At 39.2% G+C, this 18,198-nt stretch overlaps 1 protein-coding gene across 17 annotated transcripts in view; it reads right to left on the reverse strand.

Moving 5' to 3' along the window:
• Window positions 1-15,423, reverse strand: part of ANO5 (anoctamin 5) — a 100,015-nt gene extending 84,592 nt beyond the window's left edge. For 11 of the 17 annotated variants that reach the window (XM_074012603.1, XM_074012600.1, XM_015434972.4 and 8 more), the window contains exons 1-2: window positions 14,207-15,423; window positions 3,491-3,537 (exon numbers count right to left, since the gene is read on the reverse strand). In XM_074012603.1, coding sequence (XP_073868704.1) covers window positions 3,491-3,537; window positions 14,207-15,047 — 888 coding nt within the window. In that variant the 5' untranslated portion in view covers window positions 15,048-15,423. Of the gene's footprint in view, window positions 1-3,490; window positions 3,538-14,206 lie in introns of those variants that run through there. The other 6 variants (XM_065528377.2, XM_015434973.4, XM_065528374.2 and 3 more) reach the window with 2 other exon arrangements.
• Between the last annotated feature and the right edge of the window lie 2,775 nt (window positions 15,424-18,198).

Genomic DNA, 18,198 nt, shown 5'->3' on the forward strand with positions numbered 1-18,198 from the left:
AGGCTTCCCCCATGGACTCCATTAACACCATGCAGGGGTGTAGGGGGAAGGGATGTGTTATCCCCCAGGGGAAATGAAAGTCCTGGCTCCCCAGTCAGCCTCTTCTGACACAAAACAGGGAGTTATGGCACTTTGTTGCCAACAGGTGGGGGGGACAGTCTAGTCTCCCCACTTGAGCTATAGTATAAATGTTGGTATAGTGCCACAGTATTTTTCTGTGGTGTTTGGCTGTAATAGAGCAGTTATTGACTAAAAGTTTACTCTATTTCTACTTGACTCTTTTCCTGTTCCATTGGCTAGAGATAGTAGACATTTTTTGAGGTTTTATTTGTTTGTGTCACTTAGCATTTCTGGACTGCTGGCTTCTCCCTCACCTGTTCTGCAATATGTCAAGCAAAGAGCAAACTTTTTGAGTCTTGAGGTTGCTAGCTGCTCTGCCTTCTTATTTTTGACTTTCAAAGCCGCCTTATGTTTGTTTTATACAGAGTTTCCAAGAGTTTTAACCATAGGTAGCAAAATGAATAGGGAAAACTTTTTCTACTCCATCTTTCTGGAAGGAAGAGCTGTATTCACTTTTGAAATGATTAATTCAATACTATATCCATTTGATAATTCTAAACATTAACAGCCAATTTTTGTCTTTGTTTCAGAGAGATGTTGGTTTTACTCCAAAATACTTTATATTGAAAAAAAAAAAAAAAACATGCTAAACCTAACTATAAGTTGAGTCTAATAGGAATTTGGTATGACACTGCTATTCTCCTAAGATTGAATCCATTGCTATTACTTGCTTTCCTATAAAAGCAAAATTAAAAGCAAATAAGCAAACAAAACAAATCTAGAAGTTATATTTTTGCAGTATTATAATTTAAATTTAATTAAATATGTTTCTAAATTTGGCAAGTTAAACATAAAGCCTTAAAAATTTGAGCAAAATTGTTTCAAGTGAAAACCTGAGCTTGAAACCAAGAATGCACTAACCATTGTTCTTGAAATGTACAAATGGATACAAATTAGCATACAAATGTCCCGATGAAATTCTTTTTGTGTTTTAGAAGCTTATTCCTGGAACATATATAAATGTGAAAGGTGCACAGAAGCAAAAAACATGAACTGTAATTAAAGTTAACTTGAACAATACTTATACAGATCTGTGAGGAGCACATTATTATTATGCTAATATGAGCAAACTGAAAATGACAACATATTTGTTATCACTTAAACTGGATCAATCTTATGAAATGAATCTTTCTTCAGTCCACTCCAAAGACATGAAAATTTTAACGTTTCATATTCTTTATTTCCAAATAATTTTCTTGACTCACTCACTTACTCAGTAAATATGTACTCTGTGCCATATTATGTCACTTCAGTTGTGGAGACACTGCTTTATGACAGTGGTTTTCAATCTTTAGTGGCAAGAGGAATCACCTGGAATGCTTTTTTGTAGTCACAACCCCTCAGTTTATTCCCAAAGATACCGATTTAGCAGTCTCAGCTTGGGCCCAAGAGTCTACAGTTTTAAGAAATTCTTCATATAACTCTCATTCTTATTTGTATATTGGTCTGCAAACTACACTATAAAATCACTGTCCTATATAATCTTCGTAGTTCCCTCTGGTTCTCATATTCTTTTTCTCTCAGCATTTAGGTCATTGAACTTTTCTTTGTTAAGTTCAGAGATACAAGTGCAGGTTTGTTACATACATAAACTTATGTAATGTGGGCCTGTTGTACAGATTATTTCATCATCCAGGTATTAAGCCTAATATCCACTAGTTGTTTTTCCTGATCCTCTCCCTCCTTCCACCCTCCATCCTCCAAAAGGCCCCAGTGTGTGATGTTTCCCTCTATATATCTGTGCGTTCTGATAATTTATCTTCAACTTAAAAGTGAGAACATGGGGTATTTGGTTTTCTGTTCCTGTATTAGTTTGCTAACCATAATGGGCCTTCAACTTCATCCATATTTCTGCCAAGGACATGATCTTGTCATTTTTTATGGCTCCATAGTATTTTATGATATATATATGTATCACATTTTCTTTATCCAATCTATCACTGATGGGCATTTAGGTTGATTCCATGTCTTTGCTACAGTGAATAGTGCTGCAATGAACATATACATGCATGTGTCTTTATAAAAGAATAATTTCTATTCCTTTGGACATATGCCCAGTAATGGGATTGCTGGGTCGAATGGTATTTCTATTTTTACATCTTTGAGGAATTGCCACACTATCTTCCACAATGCCTGAACTAATGTACACTCCCACCAACAGTGTATAAGCATTCTTTCTTCTCCATAGCCTCACCACCATCTGTTATTTCTTGATTTTTTAACAATAGCCATTCTGACTAGTGGGTCACTGAACTTTTAAAGGAACCCTGTAACTTCTAGGAATGTTAATGAGCTTATCCAGCCAACTATCAAATAACCAACCTATTCTAGAAGGATGTGTTTTCCAAGCAGAAATTTCAGTCATTCCTGGAATTTTTTTAAAATCCTGTTTATATCTGGCTGGACATCCTGAAACCATTCAAGGACGTCTACCTCTGTAAGAGCTACACATGGGATTCTGTATCACCTAGAGCCATCAGAAAAATCATTTCATTGAAATGCCTTTAACATGCTTATATTCAATATAGAAGCAATATAAATTGTCTGTATCTTTCTTAAAATTTATATAAGAAGGTCTTTGGGCCGGGCGCGGTGGCTCACGCCTGTAATCCCAGCGCTTTGGGAGGCCGAGGCGGGCGGATCACAAGGTCAGGAGATCGATCACAAGGTCAGGAGATCGAGACCACGGTGAAACCCCGTCTCTACTAAAAATACAAAAAATTAGCCGGGCGCGGTTGTGGACGCCTGTAGTCCCAGCTACTCGGGAGGCTGAGGCAGGAGAATGGCGTGAACCCGGGAGGCGGAGCTTGCAGTGAGCCGAGATCGCGCCACTGCACTCCAGCCTGGGCGACAGAGCGAGACTCCGTCTCAAAAAAAAAAAAAAAAAAAAAAAAAAAAGAAGGTCTTTGGTTAAAAGAATTCCGTATTTTTACAAGTTGTATTTAATTTATTTATTGTTCTATTTAATGTGTTTATGCAGTTCAGGTTGAATCCCAGCATAGTCATAGATAAGCACCAATCATACTAATAACTGTAAAATAATAAGCTATCACTGACTACACTAACATTACATTATAGCAAAATTTTAACCAAATACTAGTATCTTGCATATCAATGATCAGCATATCTGAGTTTATTTCACAGGGAGTCTCAAAACAAATCAAAAATCTATTTGTTCCCTTATAACATTTAGAAAAGATCCAATATTAAATCTGCATTGAACGTGGAACTTGCTTTAGCTACTAAAAAATGAATAAATTAGAGGACAAACTAGAAGGTATTATAAGTAGGTAAGTACAAAGACTTAACCTTATCTTGATTTTTTATTCTGACTTATAAGGAAGCTAATACATATATATATTTAACTTACCTCACTCATTTGGAAAGAGTAGTCTATATGTTTATTGGCGTGTCCCCCTAAATTAAATAAGAAAGAGAAAAACACGTTAAATTAGCCAACTGATCAGAATATGTTCAGAAGTCTGTGTAAGGAAAAAATATGAATTGAATGAATTAAAAAATTCAAAGGAAACATACTAGAAGAAAAGATGCAAGGTTATTCAGGAGCTAAATTGTTTAAAACAGACTCCAAAAGAAGTCTTACCTAAAACTGCCTATAAAAGGAAAAGCATATAATACTGATGTGTAAAACGCAATCTCAATTACTGAGAAATAAACTTAACTCTGATCAATGCAGTTATCAATCTATAACCACAAAACCACTAAGAGTAAAATACCCAATAAAGCGTCCATTGATATCTCTTAATTCTCATCATGTGAGATTTAATATTCTCTCGGCTTGTTTTCCTGATGTCAAACCAGACAGGTTGCATGTAGAACACTATCAGTTTCTAAATAGGCCAAAGTACTTTCCGGACATACAGATAGCCCCGTAATGGTTATGCATTTAGTCGTTTGCCCTAAAATACATGTTCAGATAAGTTTATGACACTAAAAAAGTTAAAGATAGAACTGAAATTCTTATTCTTATTTTCTAGTGGTTCCAACTTGAAAAAGCCCTAAGATATATTTAAGCCAAAAACTACATATATATATACACACACACACATACACACACACACATATATATACACACACACACATATATATAGGAGAAAATATCACAATGGGAACCGCATAAAATGCTAGCACTTTAAGTACAAGTTAGTAACTATAATTTTAGAAATAGGATAGAAAAACTGGTGAATGAAACTGAACAGAGCCCAGAACAAGACACTTTATTATATGGAAACTTGATATTGAACCATTGTAGGGGTTGATTAATGTCTCTCCTACACCCAAATTCATGTCCATCTCAAATCTCAGACTGAAACCTAATTTGGAAATGTAGTCTTTACAGATGTAATTAGTTAAGGACCTAGAGATAAAGTTATACTGGATTTAAGGTGGGCCTTAAATCCAATGATGGATGTCCTCCTAAGAAAAGAGGAGGGAACAGAGGCTCAGAGGAAGGCAATGTGAAGATAAAAGCAGAAATCAGAATGATGTGTCTACAAAGCCAAAAAACACCAAGTATTTCAGGTGCTATAGTCTGAATGCGCTCATGGTGCAGAGCTCTTGTGAATGGTAATAGAGTCCTTATTAAAGAGATTCCAGAGAGCTGCCTTCCCTCTTCCATCATGTGAAGACACAGTAAGAAGATGTCATTAATGAGCCAGGAAACAAGCCCTTACCAGACAGTGAGTTCACTACCATGATCTTAGACTCCACAGCATCAAGAGCTGTGAGAAATAAATGCTTGTTCTTATAAGTAAAAAATAATAAAATAAAGCAATTGTATAAATCCAAAAAATATTTTAAAAATCTACTATTTGTATAGCTTATTCACAACCCAAGTATAATCGTCCAATTCCTTTTCATAGATCACACAAATCACTCAGTTATTCTCTTAAATAATTAAGCCCATTATATATATTAATTTATACTTGACAGAAATTCAACTATTATAGGTTGGCTAGGGAGTAAGGTCCAAAGTTTTCTGCAGAGGAATATTTTGATTTTTGATTTGTACATTGGTTAAAACAAGGCTTGGATGTGAAAATAAACACTGATTTGCAAGAAAGCTTTATTTTATTTATAATTTTATTTTATTTTAAAAAGCAGATTTATGGTTCATAGCTTTGTTGGTATAAGATGGGGTTATTCTTGATATAAGTTTTCTGCCTTTGGCAAATAGTAAAACTCTTTAAAATTAACTAAAACCAACCTATGTCTCCAGCCTCACCCTTTTGCGCTCTTAAGTCTGGCCCACTAGTCTCCTTTCAGATCCTTATATCTTCTTTCAGTTTCATTCTACTTCTTTGTGGGGCCTTAACACACAATTCCTCTGTAAGGAATGCTCTCTGCTATGGATTGAACATGTCCCCCAAAGTTTGTGTGTTGGAAACAATCTGCAATGCAACCATGTTGAGAGGTAGGACCTTGAAGAGGTGATTAGGTCATGAGTGTTCTGCCCTCATAAATGAATTAGTGCTGTTATCACAGGAATAGATGTGTAACTACAAAAATGGATTTGTTATGAAAGAAAGTTAGGCCATCTCATGTGTGCATGCTCTCTCACCAAGTGATGCCTTCCACCATGTTATGACACAGCAAGAAGAGGCTCACCAGATGTGTTCCCCAATCTTGGACTTCCCAGCTTCCAGAACATGGACAAAATAAACTCCCATTGTTTATAAATTACCCAGTCTGTAGTATTCTGTTATAACAGCACAAAAGAGAATAACACACTCTCTCACTCCCGACCTTGCCCTGGGTAATTCTTCACATCCATCAGATATCAGCTTGAAAGTCACTTTCTCCCCAGGGAAGCCTTCTCTCACCTATCTGGCTAGTTCAAAGCATCTGATATATCTCTACTTGATGGCACTTGTCAGGGTTTCAATTTTACATGAATATGTGTGCTTTTTTATTAATATCTTTTTATCCCCAAAAGAAGATAAGTTTCTGAAAAGTGATCACAATTTCTAATTTTGTTCTTTTAGCATACTGATTGGCAAACGAAAGATGGCTGATAAACATTCATTAAAAAATTGAATGAGCAAGCCAACAACGGAGCCAAGTTTTTCTACCACTGTGGCTGCAAATGAAAAGCGAAAATATAATCATAACTTGCCATGCACCAGGCACTGTGCAAAGAGGTATAACAAATATTTACATGGCATTTCCTTTGTATTACATATTATAAGTAATCTAGCAATGAATTAAAGCATGAACAAGGATGTGCATAGGTTATACGCAAATACTATGCCATTTCATATAAGGGACTCGAGCATCCTTGGATTTTGGTACCAGTGGGATATCCTGAAACCAATGCCTGTGGATACTGAGAGACAACAGTACTCACACACATACATAACACACCGACACAACTTCTCCCTCTAAGTGATAATTCAAATCCTATATCAGCAATTTTAAAGTACTGTCTGCCAATCCCTGTCAAGATACAATTTATTTTACTTGCAGTATGTGTCACATTTACATATTTTATTATTTCTTTAAAGTTTTATAATAATATTAAAACCATATTTGTCTTTTCAATTCTGTCGACATTTGCACCAATGATGCAAAAACAATGGGATAAAAGTGCTGGTCCCATCATATGAATCAACTCCATGGCACCAGACTATACTAGCAGTCATTATATTCTCCTCCATTATGCACTCTCAGCATAAAAAGAAACAAAAATGTAGTTTAACTTAAAAATGTCCTTGATAAACAGTAAAGCTTATGAAGTTTATAAAATCTTGACCCTGAACACACAAATTTTTAATAATCTGTAAAGAAACAGGAAGAATGCATTAAGCGCTGCTGCTGCATTCCAAAGTACCATGGTTGCCTCATGAAAAAGTACTTTACATTGCAAGGTAAAGTAGCTAAATTTTTCACAAAAGATCATTTTAGTTGAAAGCATGATGGGAAAACATATAGGGTCATACAGACCTGACTATTTGTCAGATATTACCTCAAACATTAATGACATGAATCTATCATTTCATGGAAAACGCCTGAGAGTATTTATTGCCAATGATAAAATTTGAGTTGCAAATGAAATAATTTTTGTAAACTTGTGTCCGTCACTGTGAGCTTAACAGATTCCCAAGGCATTCCTGATGAAATCAGTGATGATGTTAGCATTACGTTTTGGTGTTTTAAAATGAAATATGTCAACATTTGGAAGATCTGTATAACTCAGTAGATAACTGTTTTCCAAATAAGCAATACATGATGTTACAAAACTATGCATGAGAAAAAGATACATTCAAAGTGAAGGAAAGACCAATAGATTTTAATGTAGCAGTGAAATAAAAGTTCATTTCAGTGGTTTCAAATTCTATATTATATCTAACTTTAAAGAACCTATTATACATTGAATATGGAGGCAAATCAGAGAATATCCATAATTACTCAAAAACTCTTTAAAAGTATCCTCCTTTTTCAACTATAGATCTGTAAGAGGCCAGAATTTCTTCATACACTTCAACCAAAACACAACACATCACAACAGAGTGAATGTAAATGCAGATATGAGAATATCTATATTTTATCAGGCCAGAGATTAAAGAGATTTTTTTTAAAGTAGAACACTGCACTCGTATCACTAAATTTATTTTGTTTTAGAAAATATACCTATTTTCATAAAAATATGTTAAGATGAAATAGAAGACTCCTAGGCATGAGAAATTTGAGAAGATGCCATTTAAGAAAACAGGAGAGAGTGTTAATGGTGGGTGACTAATACAGCAAAGGCTGCAGGCTACTGACAAATATCTTTCCTCGTCCTCCTCCTTCTTTCCTAATAGAACCTAATTATATAGTGTGGTAATGTACTCAAGCAAGCAAAACATTTCCTAGCCTCCATTGCAAGAGTATGACATAAATTCAAAGCTCTCAACTGTCATAAGTGGTATGTCTATCTCATAATGTTTGTGTACGCACTAAATAGATAATGCATGTACTTGGCATATAGGAGGTAAATGGATGTTATTCTTGTTGATATTGTTGTTATTATTCTATTCTACTATTAAACTTCAAAACTGCTGTAAATTCCTTGGGCTAAGTTTCAGAATGTCAGAATAAAATTGAAATAACTCCTTTCGTATTCAGATCTTTGTGTGGCAGAATCTGCTCTTAAAATGTTTTACTCTAAGCAAAACATGAAAACTAACCAACTATACCTATACCACTTAACTTTCTGAGTGCAGGCTTTCTCATGTAAAAGATACAAATCTAAAGAGAAATGCTCTGAAAAATATTAAACATCATACAATATTACCGTCAATGGGTTTTACTCATAATTACTGCCTAAACATATAGCTCAAAACTCAGTTGATCCTGATCCTGATCATCTCTCATTAGATCTGTGAATGAAAAGGAGACCAATTTAGCATGGCTTTATAATGAATTGATAAAGAATAGGATTCTAAGAAATACAAGCCTTGTCTCTCAAGATATGATAGTTGACATTGACTTAGAGAGGTTTTTTTTTTTTTTTTTTAAGGACAAAAACAGTCACTATTATGCCAAAGAACAAAGCATCAAACAAAATATAGTTCCAATCACAGAACAATCAAGCAACTGCAAACCTTAAGCTAGGTTTAAAGAGCTTTACAATTCTATTTTTACAACAAGAAAGTTGAAAAACTGCAAACACTCGTCCTTCTTTTTCCTAATTATTTTTGCTCCATTTAACATAAAACAAGTAGGTGAAAAAATATTTTCAAGCTGCTATTACAATTTGATGTAATGCATTTATTTGAGAATGTGGAAAAGGGACAATATGAATCCTCCAGATCACCTCCTATTGTTACTAGCTCTCCCTTCACACTGTAACCTTTAAAATTGCAGTTTTCTTTCTCTAGAACTAGCACTTGTTTTCTTCCCTTTCTAACTCTTGCTTATTTTTCACATTATATAAACCTAGACCCCTTCCTTTCAGGCCTTACCTGAAACCTCAACTGTCCCCTGGGTTGGCCTCCCACCGGCTCCCATACCACCTTGAATGCAGCCCTCTCTGGACACCTAGCTCAATTATACATCCCTCCACAAGACTGTCAGCTCCAGAGAACCAACAGGGACACATTTTGTCAACTGCATCCTTTTGTGAAATACCGGGACATTCAAGAGGATAGATTTATTTTCATACACACCATGCTCCCTCTCACCCCTGCACACTTACTGCTCGCTAGCTCTCTCACATGCATGCACCCTTGCAATTAGATATTTACACAGACCATAGACTCAGACACTTTCACACTCCCTCATGGAGTATAAAGATGCCGTAACTATGCATAATCACCAAACCTCTGTCAAAACAGAGGCCTGACTGAAGAGGCGGGATTTGAAGCCAACAACTCTGTCAGTTTCTTTCTATTCCTCCAACTTCCTCTAAAATGAATGGATAAGAGTATACTCTCCCTACAGGCTAGATTCCAGGGATATGACAGATTTGGTACCAATCGCTGTGGAGAATCATCAAATATGTGCTAAAAGTAAAGCCAGCCTAAAGACTGAGTCTTGAGTTTTCACTGAAAGCACATTACTAAGAATACACACTCCAGCAAATCCACAGCCCCAAAATAGCACTTGTATTTACCAACTGATCTTCTCAGTTTACACTCTTACTAGCAGTATAAAATAAAATATTTCTAATCAAATATTAACATTACTAAAGACAGGTGGCTTAGTTGAACACAATGCTTAACATAGCTGTAAAGATGCAAACAACCTAACATTCAACTTTTAATCTACCTTTTCCGATATTAAACTCTCAAATTGTCTTTTCCAATACTAACTATATCAGAAATCAGCTAAAGAATGAACATTTCTTGAGGCTATGGTGAGCTATAATTACACCACTGCACTCCAGCTGGGAAAACAGAGAAAGATCTCAAAAAAAAAAAAAAAAAATTAAATTCCAGCAATGACATTTTACTGGCAATGTTTGTTTATGTAACTAATTAAGTGCTCTATTACCTTCTGCCTTTAGAATTTCATTTTTAAAATTAGAAGATAGTAGGAAATTAGACAGCTGGAGATCACTGATTCCTTATGTGTTTAATTGTGAAAAAAAGTAGAGAAGATGTAATAAATCTTAGATCTATTACATCTAAAAGGAAAAATGTTACATTGTCTCTCTTATAATCAATTTTATAAATTAACTCTCATATTCAGTATTTAAAGGTGATTTAGAAAGCACATATGAAATCAATGCTTACCGACATGGGTAAATTTAGTCTAAAAAGTCTGCTTACATTTTAAAACATAGAAATGAAAGTAGCTACTAAAACTCAATGCTCTGGAACTTGAATTTTTCAGCCTTCTTCAGCCAACACTTTTGTTTTCATAACAGTGTCATCTGTTTTATTTTGTATTTATTCTATTTATTTATTTATTTGAGATGGAGTCTCACTCTGTCGCCAGGCTAGAGTGCAGTGGTGCAATCTTGGCTCACTGCAACCCCCACCTCCCAGGTTCAAGGGATTCTCCTGCCTCAGCCTCCCGAGTAGCTGGGACTACAGGTGCATGGCAACACACTCAGCTAATTTTTGTATTTTTAGTAGAGACGGGGTTTCACCATGTTGGCCAGGATGGTCTTGATCTCTTGACCTCACGATCCACCCGCCTCGGCCTCTCAAAGTGCTGGGATTACAGGCATGAGCCAACACACCCAGCCAACAGTGTCATTTAACTCAAAGAGAAAATATATCTGGAAGTAGAGTTCTAAAAATTCACTGGAATGTATATATATATAAAAAAAAAATAAAAAAAAAAAACCTCTCATAACAATGCACTTTTCATATGCCCTAGTGCTATGGTTTAAATATCCCTCCAAAACTCATAGTGGAATTTAACTGTCATTGTAATGGTATTAGGAGGTAGAACCTTGAAGAGGTGATTACGTCATGAGAGCTCCATCCTCCTGAATGAATTCATGCCATTCTCATGGGAGTGGGTTAGTTATATCAGAATTGGGTTCCTAATGAAAGGATAAGTTTGGACACATTTATCTCTTGGTCTAATGTGCTCCCTTGACCTTCCAACATGTTAAGAGGCAGCACAAAGATGTCAGATGCCAGTACCATGCTCTTGGACTTTCCAGACTCCAGAACCAAGAGCCATATATTTTCTTTATAAATTACCCAAGCTGTGGTACTCTGTTATAGCAATTAAAAAAAAAAAAAAGTGGTCTAAGACACCTAATAAGAACACAAGTCTCAATAATGGGCAGTAAAACTAAACCAGCAAAAGAACTGACATGCTAAGAAACATCTAAAAATATACGAGTCATATGAGTGGCCTGAACTATGTTGCTCCTTAGGCCCTGCTCTCATCAATGCCACACTCCTCTGCTGCTTGGATTCTGGATCTTTGAATATACCTAGATACAGGAATTTGGGCAGAATGCAGTAATTAGTCCCAGCCATCAAATATAGGGTATTCCTCATCAATATCTTTTTCTCTCACCTCCACCCTAATCGGAGGCACAATTTGGATCACATGCAAGCATAAATAGATTACAAAGGCCTTTTTTAAAAAATGGGGGAGTGTGACTGGGCATTGTGGCTCACATCTGTAATCCCAGCAATTTAAGAGGTCAAGTCAGGTGGATCAGCTGAGCTGCGGAGTTCAAGACCAACTTGGGCAACAGGGTGAAACTCCATCTTCATAAAAAAAATAATAATAATTAGCTGGGGAGATCGTGGTGCAGCACTTATAGTCCAAGGTACTCCAGAGGCTGAGGTGGCAGGATCGCTTGAACCTGGGAGTCAAGAGGTTTCAGTAAGCACAGATGATGCCCCTGCATTGCAGCCTGGGCAACAGAGTCAGACCCTGTCTCAGAAAATAAAATAAAATAAAATAAAAAATAAGGGGGGTATGCTTCAACTGACACCATCAAGAACATAGAATGATAACACTCAGAATGGGAGGAAATATTTGTAAATCATATATCTAATAAGGCACTTGTATTCAGAACACATAAAGAATTTTTGCAACTCAATAATGAAAAAGACAACTCAATATTTGTAAACAGGCAAATGATCTGAATAGACATTTCTCCAAAAACATGAATAACTAATAAGTAAATGAAAATACTTGCTACATTAGTCACTAGGGAAATATAATCAAAATCACATTGAGATACCACTGTACAACCACTAGGATGGCTATAATAAAAAAGACAATAACAAGTGTTAGTGAGGATGTACAGAAATTGGAATCCTCATACATGATTGATGGGAAGGTAACATGCAGATGCCTGGAAAACTGTTTGGCAGTTTCTTAAAATGTTCCATATAAAGCTACCACATAATCCAGCAATTCCACTCCCAGACATATACCCAAGGAAAATAAAAACATATGTTCATATGAAAACTTATACATCAAGGTTCATAGCAGCATTATTCATAGAAGCAAAAAAGTGGAAATAACACAAATCCTACCAACTGACGAATGGATAGGTATGCTATATCTCTACAATGGAATAGTATTGGGCAATTAATAAGAATGATGCACTGATAAAAGCTGCAGTATGGATTAACTTCAAAAACATTAAGAGAAAGAAGCCAGTTACAACAGACCAAATGTCGTATAATTCTGTTTATGTGAATGGGCTTGAATAGGCAAATCTATAGAAGCAATAAAGAGATTACTGTAGGAAGTGAGGAGTATGGGAAGTGACTGCCTAAGAGGTTTCTATTTGGGGTGATGAAAGTGTTCTAAAATTAGATAATGATGATAGTTAAAAACTCTGGGCCGGGCGCGGTGGCTCAAGCCTGTAATCCCAGCACTTTGGGAGGCCGAGACGGGTGGATCACGAGGTCAGGAGATCGAGACCATCCTGGCTAATACAGTGAAACCCCGTCTCTACTAAAAATACAAAAAACTAGCCGGGCGAGGTGGCGGGCGCCTGTAGTCCCAGCTACTCGGGAGGCTGAGGCAGGAGAATGGCGGGAACCCGGGAGGCGGAGCTTGCAGTGAGCTGAGGTCCGGCCACTGCACTCCAGCCCGGCGACAGAGCGAGACTCCGTCTCAAAAAAAAAAAAAAAAAAAAAAAAACCTCTGTAAATACACTAAAAAAATCCAACCTTACACGTCCAATAGGTGAATTTTACAGTATATAGATTATATCTCAAAAAAGCTGCTTTAAAAAGGGAACGAGGAGGATGCAGTAACACACGGTATTTCCCGGTGCCTGAAATAGACTGAATAGTTATGATCAGATCTTCTGTCACTTTGGAAAACGGTTTCCATGTTTAAATCCAACACTAAACAAGACACGAAAATAAAGTATCATTGAAGAAACTGGGGTCCTGGAGACAGTAACAAAATAGTATGTGCATTTTAGGGAAAATACGTGTATTAAAATAGGTCCACGGAATACAGGTGGTGTAAAGGCTTTGGCAAACAATGGGTAAATATTTCTCAGCGGAACTAAAGAGCTTAATGAAAGCTGTTTAAAAGCAACGGCAGCAGCAGCAGCAGCAGCAGCAGCAGCAGCTTTTCCAAGTGCCTATTGCTCTCAGTATCTCAAACTGACAGATTTTAGGATCTGCTACTCCTACAATTAACAAGCATCTCAAAGCATGATCAGTAACGGGAAGAGAGAGTGAGGTAATAAGACTCGAGGACCAGCTCCTTACACGTGGGATAACTGTCTTGCACTCTATACTGCTACTTTCTTTGGGAAAGCCTTGGTTTCCAGTGGCTGAATTCGGAGGCCCAAGCACCGCAGCGCTAACGTAGCAGCCCCGAATTACTCGGCGGTTCCCAGGCCTGCAGGGGAGCAAGGAGGGTGTTCCGCAACCATAGGGGTCACGGGTCGCAGGTCCCTGGCGCGCAGGAGCAGCAGAGAAATCTGTGGGGCGCCGAAACCAACCCCACTCACCCCAGGCGGGGGACTCTGCCCTGCAGTCCTGGTTTCGCGCTGGGCACGCCACGCTGCGAACCTCCCTAGGACTCAGGCCGCAGGGCGGCCAACGTCCCCCCGGGCCCCCGCGCCGCGGGTGGCGGTGTGCAGGAAGCCAGCCCGGCTCTCCCTTGACGCCTCTTGGCGCGGTCCTACCTTCCTCAGTCAACACTTCGAGGAGATTCGGGTCGCCCATCTTCGCCAGCTCGTTAATGACACTGGTGCCCGAGAGGCAGCAGGAGACGCGCAGCTGAGACGGGCGTGGAGATCTGGACCAGGTGCTGAATCTGATTGTGGGCAGCCGGAGTTGCTGCTGCTGGATTTCTAAGGGACTGCTCTTCCTTCTGCAGGCCTCCTTCTCCTCCTCCTCCTCCTCTTCCTCCTCCTCCTCCTCCTCCTCGGACTCCACAGTCTCTGGGCACCTCAGCCAGCCGGCCTTCTTCTCCAGCGGGTACTTCCACTCGACCCGGTCCCCGACAACCTGCTCCGTGAGCTTGGCCCCGGGCTTCCCCACCCTCACCCGGTAGCGCTCTTGGGCGCTCTCCCAGTACTTCTCCAGACACCTGTCCCTGTGCCTGCCCGGCAGCCGATCTCGCAGCCGCCACTCCTCCCGGCGCTCGCCAGGGTCCTTTCCACTCCCGCCCTCTGGCAGCTTTCCTTTCCCCTTCGCTCCGTTCCTGTTGTTTCCACGCTTCTTTCCCCGCCTACAGACCGCAAGACCGGCCGGCGCCCCACCCTCGGAGACCGCCATCTCCCCGCCCCCCGGCCTGGCTGGCTCCACGCCAGCCACCTCCTCTCCGCTCAAGCAGTCCCCAGGTCCCTGCTCTGCCGCCTCCCGCACCTCCTCCGGACTCGCAGCCTCCCGTCCCTCCTCGGAACCCGTCGCCTCCGGTCTCTCGTTGGGACCCGCCGCTTCCCGTCCCTCCTCAGGACCCGCGGCCTCCGGTCTCTCCTGAGGACCCGCAGCCCGCCGGGCATGTTGGCCGGCCTCCTCCATTCTCTACAGGCTTCGCACGTCCTTTTCCCCTGGGTCCACCCACGACCAGGAATCCTGGTTCCCCAGGGCTGCCGCCTCCCTCCTGTCGGAATCCTCTTCCTCCGATCCCCACAGGGGGTCCTGATGCTCCCTCAGCCGGTTGGCCAGGTCCTCATCGATCCGCTTGGCCCTAAGCCCACCCTGCGTGCCACTCGGAGAGAACCCCCCTCCCAGTTGGGAGTTACTTTTTGTCGCGTGGGGAAAAGACCCTTTCCCTTAAAGGAACCCCTCCCTATTTAAGGCCGGCGCATGGCTGGAGACCAAGATGCCAGCAGCCCCTTCCCCATAGCGTCTGGAGCGGGAGTATTACCTTTTCTCCTGGCCCTGCCTGCTTCCTGGGCTCCCAGCAGGAACTCTGCCCTCTACAGGTGAGGGAAGGTCGTTCCATGTGGCCTGAGTTCCAAGTCAGCCTCTGCCCCTTTGTTAGTGTGGGTCAAGTTTCTCTAAGTTTCAGTTTTCACATCTTTAAAGGAGAATGATAATAGTACCTACCTCCTAGGGTGTTGTGAGAAGCACGGTGCACAGTCCTTGGCACAGAATGTGTTAAACATTTAACTGCTATTAAGATTAACCCATATTATAGTCCAGCTGGTATGATACCTGTCATCATCGCAGCTGGACGATATCGCTTGAAATCTCAGGAGTTCGAGACTAGCCTGGGCAACACAGGGATACCCCTGTCTCTACAAAAAATTGGAAAATTAGCCGGGCATGGTGGCAGGCACCTGTGGTCCCAGCTACTTAGGAGGCTGAGGTGGGAAGATCTCTTGAGCTTAGAAGATTGAGACTACAGGGAGCCACAATCATCCCACTGCACTCCAGCCTAAGCGATGGAGAGCAAGACCCTGTCTCAAAAGAAAGTGAAGAAAAGAAAAAAGAAAAGAAAAGAAGAGGGAGGAAGGAAGGAGAGAAAAGAAAAGAAAATTAACCCATATTACATTGATCCCTACTCCATTTCGAAGGGTTGCTTTGTTTCCCCCCTCCACTTCCTGCCCACCCCAACCAGAACTTTAACCTCAAGAAGAATGGGTCCTTCTACTCCTCACAGGCCCCTCTGCATTGGTTCTGTGCTTTTGAGACCCGATCAACTGCCAACTACACAATAATTGAGAGACTAGATTCACTGTCTAATTGTGGGGGGAATAAGACTGATGATGAACTAACGGTGAGGTAGAGGTCTCAGCTGAGAGCCTTGAGTGCTGAGGAGGGAGTGACTGTATTAGTCTGTTCTCATGCTGCTAATAAAGACATACCTGAGACTGGGTAATTTATAAATGAAAGAGGTTTGATGGACTCATAGTTCCACATGGCTGGGGAGGCCTCACAATCATGGCAGAAGGCAAAGGAAAAGCAAAGGCACGTCTTACATGGGGGGAAGGCAATAGCTTGTGCAGGGGAACTCCCATTTATAAAACCATCAGATCTCCTGAGATTTACTACCACTAGCATAGTATGGGGGAAATCACCCCCATTATTATCTCCACCTGGCCCTGCCCTTGACACATGGGGATTATTACAATTCGCTGGGCACACCATGCAGCGAACCAGATCAGTGACTCTGAGTTTAGGACAAGGATGGGGTGATTTGAAAGTCAGGATGAGGTAACCAAAGAAGTCTTGACCTTTCTTCATTTTTCTGCTACTGCATTCCCCTCCCCACCACCATTCTATTGATATTTCAGAACTGAGAATCACTTTTTGCAAATGAGAAAACAGGCCTAGAGAGAAGTGTTTTGGTAAAGGTTATGATTAACCAGAGAACTGGAAATCAGTTTTGCCCCTATACCTTACTTTCCTTCTTATATGTCTAGGAATACATGAGCTCTTGTCAAGTGATTTGATACTATATGTAGGCAATTCCTTACTTGATGTAATTTGGAATTGTGTTTGAAAGGTGACGATACATAAGCATAGACTTACACATTAAATTATAAAGACTAATTGTGATAGAAGTGTTTGGTTATCATCTCTTGATTATTAATCCTTGTTTGGGCTTCTAAGAAAATTTCTACAATATGAATGTTTTCTAATATTTTTCCTGTATATCAGGTATTTTTCTAGGTGCTATGGACATTGTGAGTTAAGAGCTGGGGAGAATCTTTGCTTTATATAGATTAAGTTAAAATAAATAAAATAAAATTATTTTTCTATTATTTTATATAATTTCTTGCTTCATGTTTTTTATTCTGTTCTGTATTTGAAGTGATGTGTATAAGAAGACATTATATGTTGATGATTTGGCTCCAAATTAAATGAAACATTTCAAGGCTCAGTTTGATTAGATTTTTATTAACATGCTTTAAACTTTGTTATAAGAGTTGAAAACCAGCTATGTTCTTTTAATAAAGGTCTGGGTTGTGACCATAACTCTTTATATCTTGAGAAATATTTTCTGTATTCCTATCATTGACATATTTTATATTGCTTATCCATTTATAATTTTAGGATATGCCCATTTTCTCCTCCATTACTATACTCTGCATTGTTAAATACAATCTTTAACCATACATTTCTAGAATTACATTCTGAGTAATATATACATGTTCCTTTAATGTAATTGAACATTCAGTTAAGTACTGAATGTAGCCCAAAAGTTGTCTTTTTTATTGAATTCAGCCCAAAGTTGTCTTTTTTAACCCTCCAAATGATTTCAGCCTTTGTTTAAATTATTACAAGCATCTGGTAACACTTATTCTTATTTGCCTTTTATATCTTATACTGAGTAGTATGCCAAAGTTTTTAAAGGATGATGTAAGCATAGTTACAAAGATATAAATGGTGATATTTTGGAAACTAAATTATCAACTGGCACCTTACAGTATTTGTATGCCTGCTGATCAGTAAAAGTGTGAATTCCCTATAGGAAAGGCATCACAGGAATGTAAGTGTATAGCGTGTGAAAAAAAGAGCCTAAGCTGTATGAAAGTTAAATGTATACTCTTAAGCAACTCCTGCATGTGAAGTTTTTATTATTCTAGCAGGCTGATTCAATCACTAAACTTAACTCAAATTAAAGAGCATAACTTTACAAGCTAGACTCCGAAGACCAGAAAAGGCCTTAGGAACCCACCTAATGAATATATTTTCCTTCTGGTGTTTAAAGCAAGGATAT

This window comes from Macaca fascicularis, chromosome 14, assembly GCF_037993035.2.
Source record: "Macaca fascicularis isolate 582-1 chromosome 14, T2T-MFA8v1.1".
Taxonomy (NCBI): domain Eukaryota; kingdom Metazoa; phylum Chordata; class Mammalia; order Primates; family Cercopithecidae; genus Macaca; species Macaca fascicularis.